Source organism: Tamandua tetradactyla, chromosome 10, assembly GCF_023851605.1.
Source record: "Tamandua tetradactyla isolate mTamTet1 chromosome 10, mTamTet1.pri, whole genome shotgun sequence".
Classification (NCBI taxonomy): domain Eukaryota; kingdom Metazoa; phylum Chordata; class Mammalia; order Pilosa; family Myrmecophagidae; genus Tamandua; species Tamandua tetradactyla.
The window spans coordinates 92,658,224-92,674,909 of record NC_135336.1 but is presented as its reverse complement, the minus strand read 5'-3'; the positions used below and the strand labels follow the sequence as shown (position 1 = coordinate 92,674,909).

The following is a 16,686-nucleotide window of genomic DNA, read 5'->3' as shown; positions in this document are numbered from 1 at the left end:
CCACTGGTTCACTGGTGAAGTCATAATATCATAATCAACTTAATCAAGAATCCTAACAACATAAAGGGGTCTTGAGGCTGGATTAGTGGACACTGGATCCTTAACACTATTCACAGTTGGAAGTTATTTTTCACTTGCAATCTATTTTCTGTTATGTGCTAATAATATGAAAGATAAGATTTCATGTCTGCTATCTCACAGCATCTCTGGCATCAGTTAAGAAACTTAAGTGATTGCCAATCTTCAAGGCTATGTGTTAATGGAAATGCTGAATTTTTTTAACTTTACTCTTTAAAAAAACAGGGTAACTAGAGTCTGTTGAAATTATAAACTTGGACATGAAGACTGAGTCCTGCTAGTCATTTTCACCATCTAATTTCAAGAAAAACACTTGCATAATAAACATTCAGAGAACAGCAAAGCCAGCACATAAAGAGTGTTCATCTAGGATACAGACTAAATTCCAGAGAAATGAAGAAAGGCAGAGATCAAGAGGTGGGGAACATTCTTACAGAGGAAGAAGGACTTGAGCTTCCTGGATTGGAAGGCCAGAGGAAAGATTCCAGCAATCTTAGAGGAACAGGATATAAGAAGGAAGGCAAACACGGTGAAGGTTCAAAACAGCACAGTATTCTGGGAAACCACAGGGGAAAAACCAGACCCTTTAAAGGCAATCAATACTGGACAAGCAGGGTGGGGCCAAGGTATGGAAGGCCTTGATCAACAGGTTGAGGAGTTTAAATTTAATCTTGAAAAATGGAGTTGCACTTAGGTCTAGAAGCAAAAATTGCTTTAGAAGATTATTCTGCTAGAATAATATGTAAAATGCATATAAATCCAGGGGGGATGGGATTGTTGAAGATAAAGAGAATTCAGTATTTTCCTAACAGTTACCTTGTGCCAGTTGGAATCTGCTGTGGACCCCAGAAAAGCCCTGCCCTTTAATCCTCATTCAGTATTGCTGGCTAGGAGTTTTTTGATTGTTCCCATGGAGATGTGACCTATCCAAATGTCGGTAGTAACTTTTGATTAGATGGTTTCCATGGAGATGTGTCTCCACCCATTTAAGGTGGGGTTGCTTACTGGAGCCCTTTAAGAGGGAACCATTTTGGAAAAGAGCCAGGAGAGCCCATGCTGCCAGAGAACTTTGGAAATGAAGAAAGAAAACGCCCCCATGGGAGTTTCATTAACCAAGAAGCCTGGAGAGAAAGCTAGCAGATGCCGCCAATTTTGTCATGTGCCTTTCCAATTGAGAGCGAAACCCTGAACGTCATCGGCCTTCTTGAGCCAAGGTATCTTTCCCTGGAGGCCTTAGATTGAACATTTCTCTAGCCTTGCTTTAATCTGGACATTTTCACAGCCTTAGAACATGTAAACTTGCAACTTAATAAATTCCCCTTTTTAAAAGCCGTCCTATTTCTGGTATATTGCTTTTTGGCAGCTTGTAAACTAAAACATACCTTAATCCAAGAAGCATTTAGAAAATGTGAAGCCTTTAAAATTAAATACTGCATGGAACAATACACACCTTGGCATCACTATAAAATGAATACTAAATTAACTTTATAAGTGAAGTGATGTATAAACAGGCTTATTAGCTCTTAAATATTAATATTTTAAGTAGTACTATAAAGTTTACAGTAAGAAAGCTCACAAAACACCCATGACATTATATATTGATATATGCTAGTTTTTCAGAGAGAGAATATTCAAACTTTTTTCTCTTGAAATAACTATGCAGTCAAAATCTAATAAAAATAAATAGAATTAATAGTTAAGACAGTATTCTTAAAAATAATTTCTCTTTAAAATGAATAGTAGGGCAGGCCATGGTGGCTCAGCAGGTAAGAGTGCTTGCCTGCCATGTCCAAGGACCCGGGTTTGATTCCTGGTGCCTGCCCATGTAAAAAAAAGAGTAAAATGAATAGTAAAAAAAAAAAAAAAGTTTTAATAAAAAAATGAATAATAATGCCAAAATGGATACTTTGGGATCTTTTTACCATTATTTGACATAAAAGATGGCTGATGAAGGTTTGGAAGTATGATTATTTTTAGGTTTCTTAACCTTGGTATAAAGCATAACAGTAATCCTAAAAACTAAAGCCCTTATCTACCTGTGGCTAAAAATTTAACTTTCCATTACCAACAACCACAATTAAAGAAACATTTAGAATTTAGACAAGTTTAAGACTAATAAATCAGGTAATATTATAAAAACACAAAAACATTTTCACAGTATTCAACCAAACTTTTTTCCCCAGATATTTTAAATTAAGAATCTACCAGTATAAGAATATTTGTGGTATGAAAAAAATGCTAAGCAAATTAATATTGTAATAAGTTACATTTTGGATTATTTAAATCTAAGTAACAGTTTTAGCAATTAAGTCCTAACTGATTGAATAGAAGCAAAATTATTTATATTTTGTTTTGTAAAACACATATAGCCCCTTCCCCTCACTCAAACCATGTTACTATATATACTAAATATATATATATTTATATATTTTACATATATATGTATTTCTTATATATATATTTTTTTTTTGCTTAAGGCTTTCATCATATCACTACCATTTTCCCCAATCAGGATAAAATTTTACTATTCTAGTATATTAAGATCAGGTTGCTTTTTGTGCCTGTGAAGATGGCAGCTCAGGAGCCCAAGTTGGTGCTGTATGCATGTCTGGGTAACATGTGTCAATCATCATTGAAGAAGCAGTTTTCAGAACACTTGTAACTGATTGAAATATTTCAAATAATTGGAGGACAGACAAAGCCACAACATCCACATATGAGATAGGAATCCTTCCTGATTATCAAGGGCAAAACTGCATGAAGCAGCCTGATATTCCCAGGAATCACGCTGCAAAGCAGGTTACCGAAGAACACTTTGCCACATTTTGATTATATACTATGTATGGATGAAAGCAATCTAAGAGATTTGAGTAGAAAAGGTAATCAAGTAAAAAACTGCAAAGCTAAAACTGAACTACTTAGGAGCTAAGATCCATAAAGCTAGCTTACTTTTGAAGATCCCTACTATGGGAAGGACTCCAACTTTGAGACTGTGTACCAGCTGTGTGTTAGGTGCTACAAAGCATTTTTGAAGAAGTCAAAGTAAAGCTGCATTGAGACTTTTAATAATCTACCTCTTCAGTAAATTGATATGGGTAACCTGATGGACAATTGTTCTCTATTTCCCTGTACTACCTCTCATCTTTTTACCCCAAGGCCTTTCATTGAATTACATACCCCTAGTCACAGGAATTCACAACCTGACTGGAAGTCTGCTAATTCACATACATCCACAGTGCACACTGTACATTAAAAGGACAGGAAAGAGAAAATGATTTATGAAATTAATCATTAGCACCTTTGATGATTCTTAATTTTTGTTTATGTAGTTTATTTTGTAAGAAAGTCCGCTTTTTTGTTTCCATTTGGACCACTGTGCCTCTGGAAATTTAATTATATCCAGAAATGACACTATGCTATTTTATCTTATGCTCACTAAATGTGTCTGTTTTTAAATGTACATATAACCTAAATGCCAAATATATATTGGCTTAGATGACAACAAATAGTTTATAAATCTGTAAAAAGAGAATACTATTATATTCAAGTCCTTAAATAATATATTCTTTTATCAGTGTTTCACTTATAGGAGAACACAGATAATTTCTGTGTACTTTGAGATAGCTGTAATTTCAAATTCATTTGTATATATAGCAGAAATATTCTTTTCAAAATAAACTGAGGAGTAGGAAAATAAAACTGAGATATAAAAAATCAGGTTAAACTTTAACTGACATTAATATTCCGCATGCAAAGATTGGGATCTTATGCTCTTCACTTACTGAGTCTGGTGAAGGTTTAAGAGTTTAAAATATTTTAGGGGCTTGTTTTTAAAAGTATGTCTTTGAAACACTATTTTTAATTCATAAAAATATGACCCATTACTAAATTGATCCTAATATAGCAAAAGCATAATAAAGAACAAGTAGTTATTATAAGAAAGCCTCTAAAAGATACCATCACATTTGAAATAATGTCAAATTGAGGTACTCTGCCTATACCTTATGTTAAGAAAGAAATTAATATTCAAGCTAATCTTTTAAAAAATTTTTAATATCATCCATCTGCCTCAAAATCAATCCAAACCATATTAATGTACTATTCTTCGTGTGGCACAGTAAGCCACAAAAGCTTTAAAGTAGACCGCTAAAATTATTTTTAAAATATAATGAAATCAATCATATACCCGACATGAAATTTTAGAAGTTGTTTCATTCCTCTCAATAAAAACATACAGGTCTCATCATTAGATATTCTGACAATATTAATCTTATTGTCTATTACTATAACTGCCCTATAATAAATGCTGTTCACTACAGTAAAAACATCAAGCAAACCAATTCACGAGTTTATGTGATTCGATATAAACTGCAACAGTATTTCTTAAGAAAAAAAAATTTACTTTTTAGAGGTAGAAGAATCCAAGGAAGCAAAAAACTATATCCAAAAGTCATACCCCACCCCATACCAAAAAACAAAAAACAAACAAACCTAATGGAAAGAAAAGGAAAGTTTACAAGAAAATAAGATTTGATTAAAAGGAAATAAAAGCATAATTATGCTGGACAAAATAAAATGAGGAAGCTGTCAGTCTTCTCTAAAAAATGACTGACTTGAATTATTTCATTTCAAATGGAAGACCAGGACCAGTTGGGCTATAACAGAATGACTTACACAGCACGGCTACAGCCCCAGACTCGAACATGAGACATTCTTCCTTATGCCTAGTTTCCACTATGAGGCTGAAAGGTGGGGGATCCAATTTGTGATAGATCCGAAATCCTTTGCTGAACGCCATTCTCCGTTCTTGAGAGGCAGCCCTGAGAAAACCAAGCAAAACAAGGCAAATGAAGAGGATAACGTTTCCTTCTGCAACAATGACTACAAGGTATCAACAAATCCCTCCCTGCCAGGTTTTCTGACTGGAAGGGTGGGGTGGAAAAAAACGGGGCTCAGGGGGCGAATGGTTTATTCCAAAAAGATAAGTCATCACTTAATTTTATCAAAAAAAACAGCAGCCACCAAGTCTCACGGCAAGGCAAGACAAGGTTTTATCACTGTAAATCCACGAACGCTTGGTTAAGATGAGTTTCCCGTTTATGTTTACCGAAAAGAAAATTTTCAAGCGTATTTCGTTTCGGATTTGTTTAGCGGCTTTCAGCTTCAGGATTTGTCACTATGCTGAAAGGGAACCGATTCGGAAACTTCAAGTCGTTCCTTTGGGGGAAGAGGCGAGGACGTGGGAGGGAAGGTTTACAAGGCTGATTCAAAGCTCCTTAGGGGGCGGAAAGAGGGATAGGATTATCCGACACCACAGACTCTCCCGGCGCCGACGAAAGGTACACCGTGGTCTAGGCGGGCGCCGGCAAATACGAACCGCCACCCCGGGGGAGACACGACTCGGGAGGCGGACCCGGCTAGGGTTCTCAGGGGTCTCGGGCAGCCGACCACAGGGAAAGCGGTTCCTTCTCTGGAGGACCCAGGCACCAGCAACCCAAGACCTCCACTGTGCGCCAGAAGACATGACCCAGCGTCCAGATCGACCAGGTCCCCCTCCCGCGGGCAGGCTGACAGCCGCTGTCACCACAGCTCCCGCACGCCGGTGGTCCGGACAACCCCGCTGGCCCTCCCGCACCCGGCTGCCCGCGGTGGCCTCCTCACCGCCCCCTCCAGCTGCTACTGCGACCACCTCAGGAGGCGCCCGTCAGTGCACCCGCACGAATGCGGGTGGGTCTGTCCGCAGCCGTTCCCCGCCCGCTGGCTCGCTCACCTCTTCCTCCGGCTCCTCCTCCTCCTCCTCCCGCAGCCGCCGCCGTTCCAGCCGCCGGAAGCGTCACTTCCGCTCCAGTAGCCCCAGTTCTTCCGCATTGCGCCGCCGCCGGGGGCGGAAGGCCCGCCCTTCGCGGGGGAAGGGGCGGGGCGTCAGGAAGGAGGCACCGCCCACTCGAGGGCGCGCGGCGGGGCCCAGCCGCCGAGGGCAGCCAGTCGCCTTCTCTCACCGCGACCTTGGCCTCCAGGCGGGTGTTCCTCGGACGGCAGTTGCAGGTGCCACGGTTGGGGAAGCCGGGAGAGGGCGCTCCGGCCCCGCCCTCTCGCGTGGGCTCTGGAGCGCTTACCAGGCTTCCCCGCCCAAGGGACTCCGGGGTAAATCTTGGGGACTGGGTATTGACACGTGGCCAGGATGAGTGCCAGAATCACCTCTTGCTACCCCCATCGGCTCGACGGGCGAAAGGGAGGCCCCAGGACAGCCAGTTTGCTGGGCCAACCGGGTGGCGCCTGAAGAGCTGTCCATGGTGTCTCATGGCGAACCGCGCAGAAGTCTTATTCTAAGCCTCTAGGTGGGGAGAAGGAAGAAAATTTACTGCCCTTTATTCCTTCTTGCGTGTCCTGGAGCTCGAGTATTATAAAGATGGCTACTCAGCCGTATATACGGTGGAGTGTGGCAAGGAACAAGGCATGATAACAAAACTGAGTCGAAACATGGCTGGCTGTACGGAGGCCGAGGGAACTATGGTTGCCAGTGAAGGCATGAATAGCTTCTGCCAAGAGTGGAATTTAGTCACTGAAGGCATGTAACTCTTTATTTCTCAGCAGATCATACTTCCTGGCTAGCATTCGTGTGCTTCACAGACTTCTCATTTTGTCTCTATTTAATAGACCTAAACATGGGAATGAAACCAAAGCCAAAAAGGCCAAAAGAATTAAAACCTGAAGAACCCAGCACGAGGAACTGTTGTTTCCACTTTCCTCTGCTTTTTTTTTTCCCAACTCTTCCCGGTCGTACTTTTAACTGCAAAAGCAGAATTTAAATTTCGTACATTGCACAATATTTCCCTATTCAGGCAGCCATGACTTGATTTAGCATTTCTTTATCCATTGTAGAGAAGCTGGACCCACCTCTGGTTGCAGGATACTAAAGTAGCTATAATTGATCAGAAGAGAAGTTATATCCAAGTCAAGGAACATGAAAAGACCCTTGGATTTCATTCTGATTACAGGGAGGGTTTCTCAACTTACTAAGTCCCGTGAGTCTACCACAGAGGTATGCTCCAGAAAACCATATGGATGGTAACGTTCCAAAAGAGATGTTGTGGTTACTAAATATATCTTCTTGGAAGGTTTCTTATCATAGCAGTTGGGGTCAGAGATGTTAACTTGCTGAAAATTGCTTAATTTTCAGTGGAGCTGGAACTTGAAACCAAAATTGCTCATCCCCAAACCCAATATCCCTTGCAGCTTGCCTCGACTGTCTGAGACTATACTAGACACCCCTCCTTTCTCAGAATGGGAAGCCTGGGTGCTAATGTCTCATAGAACCAACTGTTCTGCCTATTCCTGGTTCCTTTTGATTTGGGACTAAGGAGGTGTAGGGCCAAAGTTCCTTGGTTCTGACTGGAACTGCTGCCTCTTTCTTCAAATTAAAGTGGGGGTAGCAGATCATTTGTCATAAAACAAGCACATGCCCAGGGTTTGAAAGAAGTAAAGGCAATTTTACTAGTGGCTTTTTTTTTCCTTCTTCTGCTTCCTCTTCCCTATTATATTTTTACTTTTATTACAGTACTTGAAAACAGCTGGACCAATTTTCACCAAGCTTGTAGACTGTCTTAGGGATGGACTGACTTAAAAACAGGTAAGGTGGCATACTCAAACTTCTTAGTGAGGTTCTAAGGGCTCTTTAGAGAAAGGATGGAATCCTTCTGACCTGAAACTGAGAAGTGAGAGGCATGTACTATACTGAAAAATGGTTCCCCAAAAGACGCCCACATATTAATCCCTGGAACCTATGAGTATTAAATTATTTGGAAAAAGGGTCTTTGTAGGTATGAGTGACTTAAGGATTTTGAAGTGAGATTATCCTGCATTAGCTGGCAGGATCCTAAATGCAATCAGGTGTATACATCCTTGTAAGAGGAAGATTACATACACAAAGATGTGAAGATGCTGGCAGAGATTGATGTGGCCACAAGCCAAGTAATGCCAACACCACCAGAAGGTGGAAAAGGCAAGGAATAAATAATCCCCTAGAGCATCCAGAGGGAGTGTGGCACTCTTGACACCTTGATTGCAGGCCAGCAACAGATTTTGGACTTCTGGCCTCCAGAACTCTGAGAGAATACATGTATGTTGTTGTAAGCCACCTGTCTGTGGTGATTTGTTACAGCAGCCACAGAAACTAACGCAAAGCCTATGTGACAACCATCAGGAGGAGATTAGGATCAATAACAGCCCAAGAAGGGATTTCAGATATCGGCTCCAACTGAGCAAATTGAAAGCAAACATACTGTACTGGTTTGTGACCAAGTTTTTTCTCCTAAGGTTAACTGTATCAGATGGAAACATATGTAATCACTATTTCTCTTTAAGTCAAAAATGCTCACAGTGACAAGTTTGTATGGCCTAACCTAGAAGTATGTCCTGGGTAAACTAGAGCAAGGATTTAGTTATTCAGTGATGATTAATGATTATCTTAAACAATGACATAAAATGACATATTACAAGATTACAAATTTTGATAGGTGTCTACCATGTCATCAATTAGTAACAGGGCCTATTCTTCCATATAGCCTGGTGTTTTAGTTTGCCAAAGCTGCCAGAATGCAATATACCAGAAATGGACGTTTTTTAACATAGGCAGGCTCTGGAAATCAAACCTGGGTCTCTGGCATGGCAGGTGAGAATTCTGCAACCAGGCCCCGTTGCACTGCCTGGAACGGCTTTTAAAAAGGGAATTTAAGCACAGTGGCAGAGTTTTTGCCTGCCACACTGAAGACCCAGGTTCGATTCCGAGTGCCTGCCCATCACACACAAAAAAGGGAATTTAATAGTTACAAGTTTACAGCTCTAAAGCCATGAAAATGTCCAAATTGAGGTATCAACAAGAGGTTACCTTCACTCAAGAAAGGCTGATGCCATCTGGAACATCTCTATCAGCTGGGAAGGCATGTGGCTGTCATCTGCTGGTTCTTGTTCCCAGTTCCATTGCTTCTAGCTTCTGATGCCAGTGGTTTCCCCACTAACCCGTGTGTGGGCCTTCACTTTGCTCCTCCAGGACACAACTCTGGGTTCTGGCTTGCTTAGTATCTCACGGGAGGGGATCTGGTGACGTTTGCTGGGCTCTGCCCATGTCTAGGCATCTGCTGTCAGCACAAGCGTCCCCAAATGTCTGTGTCTCTGTCAGCACTGAAGCAACTGTTTCCCAAGCACTTGCATCAGCTCTGAGCTTTCTCGAAAATGTTTCCTTTTAAAGGACTCTGGTAAACAAAGAGTCCTTTGTAAACTCTGGTAAACTCTTTGTTTACCAGAGTCTACCTAATCAAGACCCACCCTGAATGTGTAGAGTCACATCTCTGTGGAGATAATCTAATGGAAAGAGTTTCCACCCCACAATATTGAATCAGGATTAAAGGACATCGTTTTTCTGGGGTACACAGCACTTTCAAACCAGCATACCTAGTTTTTGCTGTAAAAATGCTAGAAAATGTGTGGCAAATATGGGAAATACTAAAAGCCTATAACAATTTCTTTTCAGGTGACATAAGCTAGAACTAATTTTTTTCATGAGGATCTGCAGAACTTTACTAGAAAGGGATGGCTCCTAGTTAAAGAGAAAATGGTAGCCTCGAAAGACAATAGAACAGGTTACAAATAGCATTAGCTACCCGCTAAGTAAGTTCATGGTAATCAGTGAAAGACAAGGTTTTGAACTGGAAAAGGGGACATCCTATAAATAGAAAACATAGTAAGCTGGAGAGCAGAATCACTATGAGAATAAAATCAAACAAAAATTCAAAAACTGGAAAAAAGTGAAACATACTATAGGTAAAAAAAAAAAATGCCACTGGAGCATAGAACTTGTATCTGACAAAAATGTAATCTTTTCATCTGAAACAGAAGACCATCTCAAGAGAGAGCTCAAGTGAAGGTTTATTTTAATGACACTCTCACATGCACTCTCGTGTAAATCAAAGGACTGGATCCATGACAGGCTCATTCTTATTGAGCTGAGAGCTATAGGAAGTTCACTCTTCAAGCTGGCTCTGGGTTTCTCAGCAGCAGGTATCTCTGGAACTTCAACATCTAGGTTACATGAAAAGGTAAGTTTTTATGGTCTAAATGTTTTATAAGGTAGCTTAAAATGGTTTCTGCAGAACTTCTCAAACCTTCTATTGTTGACAGTGTGTTTTGAATCATCGAGCCTAGGAAGCATTGTACATTTTCCTACTGGTATTTTTAAGCAAGAGCCTAAGAACTAATGAGCCACAATAGTCATTCAGAAATGTGCTAGGCATTAGCCTCTTAAGTCTTCACTAAACTTGGGGATGACAAGGAATTGGGGAAAACCAGTACAAATTACTGAGGCCCAATTGCCCAGAAGTAGGATGGGGGCCAGTCTACATTGTACATCAATATGAATCCCATATAACAACTTTTATAGCCTGCCTTTGCTGGGCAGTCCAAATCTACTCTCAGCAGCCTTAACCTAGTAACCACGGACAGTTTCAGTTCTGAAAGGCAGATACCAAAACGTTTTGGACAATGACAGCCTTGTCTCCCAAACATTCAGATATATTTCATTCTTCTCACTACATGTAGAAGTACTATTCATTTACTTGAAGCACAGATCAGAATGTTGCCATAATCACTAAATGGCAACACCCCCTTTGAATATTACCATCTTTGAGACAGAAGAGCTCTTGTTAACCTAAGGAACTACTACAATATAGGTACTTATATTTTTCATATTGTATATTGCAGGCTTACAACACAGGATCATTTTTTATGATTTTATCATTTCCTGATTTCAAGGGAAATTAGCACTTAAAACAAAATTAGTGATTTGTCCAAACTCAAATACTTCTAAAGAGGGTAAATTTTACTGTTTCTAAAGTATACCTCAATAAACTTGGTTTTTAAAAAAAAATTAAGGAATCCTACATTTTAATATATTCTCATGAGGAAGTTACTTGCTGTTAAGACTTGTGCAATTTTTGGTCAATTCCAATGTTGCTGAGGTTTACACTGCAGACAATTATGGCTCAAACCAACTGAAGACCTCTGGGAGCTGATATGGAACATACCTGTTTTCCTGAGATTAGGATGTTGGATGTGGTGGCTGTGAAAATGTACCTCTTCTACGATGAGGAGACCCTGTTTGTATTAGGCCATAACCTCCAGGAGCTTCTCTTAGCCAATGACCGAGGGGGCACAGGTATAAAGGCAGCTCCTTCCAAAGACACAGGACCCCTCTGAAGGGATTTGCAGTTGTGGACTCCCTTTTGGCCTTGCTGAAACTTTCTTAAAGCTGCACTGAAGTCTAACACCTTCCTAATTCCTTCTTTCTCTCCTTCACAGAGATCAGGCCTGCTTCATGGTCTGATGGCACTCCAAGCCTTCTCCAGCCCCCCCACCTCCCATACTCCCCCTTCCAGAAGCATTTCCCCCCAATCTAAATCTCTGTACCTCTAATGTCATCATGATGTCTGCTCTTCAGAGGACCTAGACTAACACTGGGGTATTTGTCCCTAAACTCCTTCCCTTCTCTGGTTGAGAGCTGCTTCCAGGGACAGTAACTTGTTGACACTCACACCTACTGCACAAGCCAAGAGAAAGCTCTCAGGCAGAGTTGTAGGTACTTGTGGAAGAATGCCAGTGGAATGAACAGGGATATAGATGGGGCACCAATATCATTTTCTACAATAATATTAATCAGAATTTATGACTACTGTTTATATTTGCTCAATAAAATAACCTTTGCTTTCAAAAACTTTCCTCAGTAAGCCCAGTAAGCTTAAAAACAGAATAAAATGTTGCAAAATGCATACCACTTTCCTCTGTCAAAAAGACAAAGACCAAAGTAGATTTTTTTCTTTCACAATGAAGTATTTCTAGGATTTTTAGTACACTAAACCAACTGATTGCTTGAACTATAAAAAAAAAAGTGTTGAAATCTAGTAGGCCTAGTGAAAAGAACTGCTACATAGCTAAAAATAACTTACTTCTGTGCTTACATTTTCTAATTTAGAAAATGGATTCATTCAACAAATACTTATTGAACATTTACAAGTACCTATCAAGTATTGTTCTAAGCACTTTTGATAAAATGGAGCTGATTCACAGAACCACCCCAAAAAAGAAAAGTGAAAAGACAAAAATAACTTCAGCTTTATTAAAATGTTACCCTCCTAATTTACATTTTGGGAATTCCTTTCAAAAGAAATAACGTTTTCAGCTATTTCAGGAATGAAAATTATCTGTCTGGGATTTGAGAACCCTTTGTTTTATTCACAGTTCTATTCTAAAACCCCTTACAAGAGGGCCTAGTGTGGTGTTTAGACCCATTCGTGAAACCAAACCAGCCTGATGGATTTCACAGGATAAAAAGTCTGAGTTTATTGCAAGAGTTCTTGAAAGGAGATAAAGGAAAAGTAATCAGTCCAATGGGTTCGGAAAAACCTGGTTTAAGGACTAAACGATCTGCATGTCATACATATTATACATACATGTTTATAGTTGTATTCCACTGAAGTTGAGAGTAGGGGTTCTCCTTTTAAATCTATTTAGTAGGCCAATAAGGCATAACAAAAAATTCATCCAGAATAAAGATGGGGGGTTAAGCAATATTCCTACAATAAAACTGACAGAGCAATAAAGTGCATAATACTGTTCTAAACATTATTTAGTGTGGACCCTCTAATAGTCTCACTATGCTAGAGTCATTTGAAATGCTCTAACTAAAAAGTCGCCACCAAAATACCACAAAAGATATATTTAAAAATTAATTTAATGTTTGGCTAAAGCTTAATTACATATATAATTATCAAACAATAGTCCTTAATTTCCAAAAAGTTACTCTTGAAAATCACAGAATCAGAAAGCATAAACTTTAAAACAAGTTCTCTGAGTATTTACAATATGGTATAAACATTACAGAAGACGATGGATTTTTAATTGCCTGGGTGCAGCTAATCAGCAAGGCGTATTTTTTATTGCATATATAACTCACATGTGTGGGATTTAAATACATAACAGACTACCAAAATTGAAATGCATGTTTCTATAAGCTGGTTGGGAAGTAGAATGATGAATGAGACAGGACAGTCAGCCCCAAACCATGCAGTTAAGTTGTGGATTTGTTATTTTCAAAAATTAAATTTCTATGCTCCACCTCAAGCTATATTGCATATATTACGTAAAGTTCACATTAAACCCACATTTGACAGTAATGCTGATTCAAGGAAGAAAGTTCCACATTCATCCAATGACCACAACTCAACTCTCAATTTTAAGGCAGCGCAGCTATGGTGAAAGAAGCTGCTAACCAAAAGGTGGTGAACATTTAGTCACTTGCCAGCCCTTTTGTTGCAACAGTATAGTAATTTCCCTAAGACCATTTGCTACTGAAATATCTTCTGCTGTTAAAAGGCTTATTCTGTAGAAAAACACCACAAATTTCCAGTGTGAAAGTAACTCCGTGGTGGTATAAATATATATATGCATAATTACACAATTTACACTGCACACATCGTTTACAGAGGACAATTAACTGAGAGGGCTAATTTGTATGACCATACAAAATGCTTCTGTAAACAAAGTATGACAGAAACATTCACAGACTCCTAGAAATAATCTGAATTCCTACATTCCAAAGAAATCGCATATAAGGACACAGTATTGAATATAATAATGCTCTTTATATTAAAACAAGAATCACTATTTTACAGTTTAAAAACTTTACATATGTACAAAATTTATACACTGGGAATGGTATTAAAGCAAGTAAAAGGCTTTTCAGTCTCACAGATCTATTTACCTTCAACCAAAGACTTAAATTCTTTCACATTGTGGTCACTTGCAACAGACAAAGCATGATCCAGAGCTCGAACACTTGCAAGGAGTTTTACTATCTGTTTGATGTTCTCCCTAAAAAAAGAAATAATGTAGCAGCATCTCATTAATCAGTACAAAAGGCTTTCAAGGAAAATTTGTTATTGACTTTCTGACCATTTTAGAGATGTTTCAATTCTTTCCAAACATATACTATTTTTTTGAAGAAGGAAAATCAAAAAAGCTACAACTTGTAAAACAAAAATTTGACATTTATCCATCTAAAGCAAAACTTTGCATATGTTGAAATGAATACCCCAGAAACAGGGGGACCCATTTTAAAAAAACCATATTTCATTCAGATCAATGATGTTCATTAATACCTAAAAAGGAAAGAAGGCAATTTACTTCCAAACTACCTGAGAGTCCGGACTCTCATGCTTTCCCAAACCTGCAACCCGAAACTCTTTAATATACCTGGAACACCAATTACATCAGTATCTTTATCAATCCATTGAGAACAAGCACAATTTCCATTCCTCCAAAATCCACTAATAAAATTTAACATGGCTTCCCTCATCAACCCAGCTAGAAGCCATCCTGCGTTCTTATTATGAAGTAATCCTCAATTTGCCTGTACATCAGTGTGCAATCTGGTATACCTAGAGGGTTGTTAAAACAGATTGTCAGGTCCCACCACCAGTGTTTCAGGAGTGGAGCCTGATAATTTGCATTTCGAATAAGCTTCCAGATGCTGCTGCTGTAGGTGGACCAAAGACAACACTTAAAAGAATGACTGTTAATATTCAGTTTGAGCCACTCATGAAAACAACACATAGTATGCTGTATTACTAGCTGTCTCACCTCTATAAGATTATACTAAACACTTTTTAGAGAAGAACTGTGATTTGTAAAACTGCAACCCAAATGGAACCTACTTAAGGTGCACTGCAGAGAGCAGGTACTCAAATAGCTACTAAATTATTTTCTATAGAAAACTAAGTACCATTCATTAATATTTAACTCCTGGACAAAACCACTGCCAAGAATATTTAAATCAAACCCAAAAAGGAAATAGGATTTATCAAGTCCAAAAACATACCTCATTGTGAAGAAATACTAGTACTAATAAGTAACAATCAAAACGAAAATGACACTATGGATGAAATTAAGATATAAGCCAAAACTATCAGTAAAGAATTTTATCACTAAAATCTTTACTACTTTGCTTTTAATCTTACAGTAAAAGATGGCAAATTTTCTCTCAAGAAGATACCGTTTTTTTTCATGGGAAAGAGAATTGGGGAACAGAAAAGGGGTGTGTTATGGGGTATGACTAATGGTATGAACTAAACAAAAATGACACTGACATTAGGAAAAATACATGAAGTCAAACTATTAAAAAGAAAATTCTTCCCAGTTGTACTAGCTGTTGTTGTTACTGACCTTTTTATGTTAGAGATTTATCCCCAAATTACATGCACATTCATGACATTAATGTCCAGAAAGGATAAAGGTTCATTCATTCGTTTCCTTGTAACACTTGAGAAAAATTATTAAGCTGTTCCCCAAAAACCATGAATGACAACCTTTTTTAGTCCATGATATTGATAAAGAAAAACTCAACATGGAATTTGGGTGTCCCCAAATTGGGAAATATTCTTAAATATACTTTGAGTTTAACTGATATTTTCCAAGGATTCCATCTGTATGATGAACTTCCAAAGACTGAAGCCCAAGATTCGTAAGAGCCTAAGAGCTCAACAGAATTCCTGATTCTTCACAGGAAGAGACACAGGAAAAAATGGTTTAGTTATTCCTCTGAAGGCTGGTCCTTATCAGAAATTTTTCCTTAATTCCTTCATAAACAATGTACCAAAAATACCAAATAAAAATTGTAATAATGAAGATGTATGTTTATTTTTGGTAATTTGCCAAAATACTATTTAAATTAAAATGTATGTCTCTACTTAAGACATCTTAATAATATTAAATCTGACTACTAACAAAAGAAACCCTAGATCACCTTTCCACTAACTAATTACAAATAATCACCTTGCATTTCTTTTTTCCACGTCAGAGCACCCAATACTGTTTCTGTAAATTGTATCTGCTAAGTGTACAAGATATCTACAGAAGTTTTCCAATTGAGAAATAGTTCTTTCTCCTTTCAGATTCATGAACCACTGTTTGGGGAAACAACTGATTACCTAGAGATAAGAGAAAGAGAAAATAAAATAGTTAAAACAGAACAAATTAAAACATATAAAAATCGAGTCTAGATAATGGATGTAATGTATTTCACTAGGGGCTATCTGTATAATCAAGTCTCTTAAGAAAAATTCTTAAACCTGACTTCCCACATTAATTGTAGAAATATACCTCAATTTTATTCCAAAAGACAGGTCAGGTAGTCAAAGCAAAAGATAATTCATCCAACACTAAGGAAATTAAACATGTAAAACTGATAAGCAATTGCTTCATTTTCCAGTTTTCTGGAAAGCTCTAAGTAAATCGATTTCTCCTCTATCAGCAGCCTATGACATAAAAACACATGTAGTTAAATTAGCAAATTGTAGCCCCTTCCCATCCTGAACCCTCTGGTCCAGGCATATATGCTAGTAGTGAGAGCCTCACTGGCCCAGTGTGGACTGAACAGGGCATCGCAGCAACCTGGAATAGAATGTCACAGCCCAAGCAAGGTAAGGAGAAGCAGCCTAGGATGAGAGTTAGAGCCCACCTGGGTTGAATAGGTTCACCACTTAGAGGAACCAGAGGTCCTTG

The 16,686-nt window shown here is 38.7% G+C and overlaps 2 protein-coding genes and 1 long non-coding RNA gene across 9 annotated transcripts in view; 1 reads left to right on the top strand and 2 right to left on the bottom strand.

Moving 5' to 3' along the window:
- SYNJ1 (synaptojanin 1) overlaps positions 1-5,946 on the bottom strand; it is a 116,062-nt gene extending 110,116 nt beyond the window's left edge. The window contains exons 1-2 of one of the 3 annotated variants that reach the window (XM_077118846.1): positions 5,849-5,946; positions 4,753-4,898 (exon numbers count right to left, since the gene is read on the bottom strand). In XM_077118846.1, coding sequence (XP_076974961.1) covers positions 4,753-4,898; positions 5,849-5,946 — 244 coding nt within the window. The other 2 variants (XM_077118847.1, XM_077118849.1) reach the window with 2 other exon arrangements.
- Positions 5,947-6,020: 74 nt separating this feature from the next.
- Positions 6,021-12,114, top strand: LOC143648610 (uncharacterized). 2 transcript variants are annotated; one of them, XR_013158670.1, is made up of 3 exons: positions 6,021-7,120; positions 7,637-7,708; positions 9,970-12,114. It is a non-coding gene; the product is annotated as an uncharacterized LOC143648610 (long non-coding RNA). The 2 variants fall into 2 exon arrangements; XR_013158669.1 differs by having other exon boundaries at positions 6,021-7,708; positions 9,970-10,172; positions 11,431-12,114.
- The window catches only part of PAXBP1 (PAX3 and PAX7 binding protein 1), a 34,859-nt gene continuing 27,996 nt past the window's right edge, over positions 9,824-16,686 (bottom strand). For 2 of the 4 annotated variants that reach the window (XM_077118841.1, XM_077118843.1), the window contains exons 17-19: positions 15,958-16,112; positions 13,889-13,998; positions 9,824-10,155 (exon numbers count right to left, since the gene is read on the bottom strand). In XM_077118841.1, coding sequence (XP_076974956.1) covers positions 9,839-10,155; positions 13,889-13,998; positions 15,958-16,112 — 582 coding nt within the window. In that variant the 3' untranslated portion in view covers positions 9,824-9,838. Of the gene's footprint in view, positions 10,156-11,028; positions 11,303-13,888; positions 13,999-15,957; positions 16,113-16,686 lie in introns of those variants that run through there. The other 2 variants (XR_013158667.1, XM_077118842.1) reach the window with 2 other exon arrangements.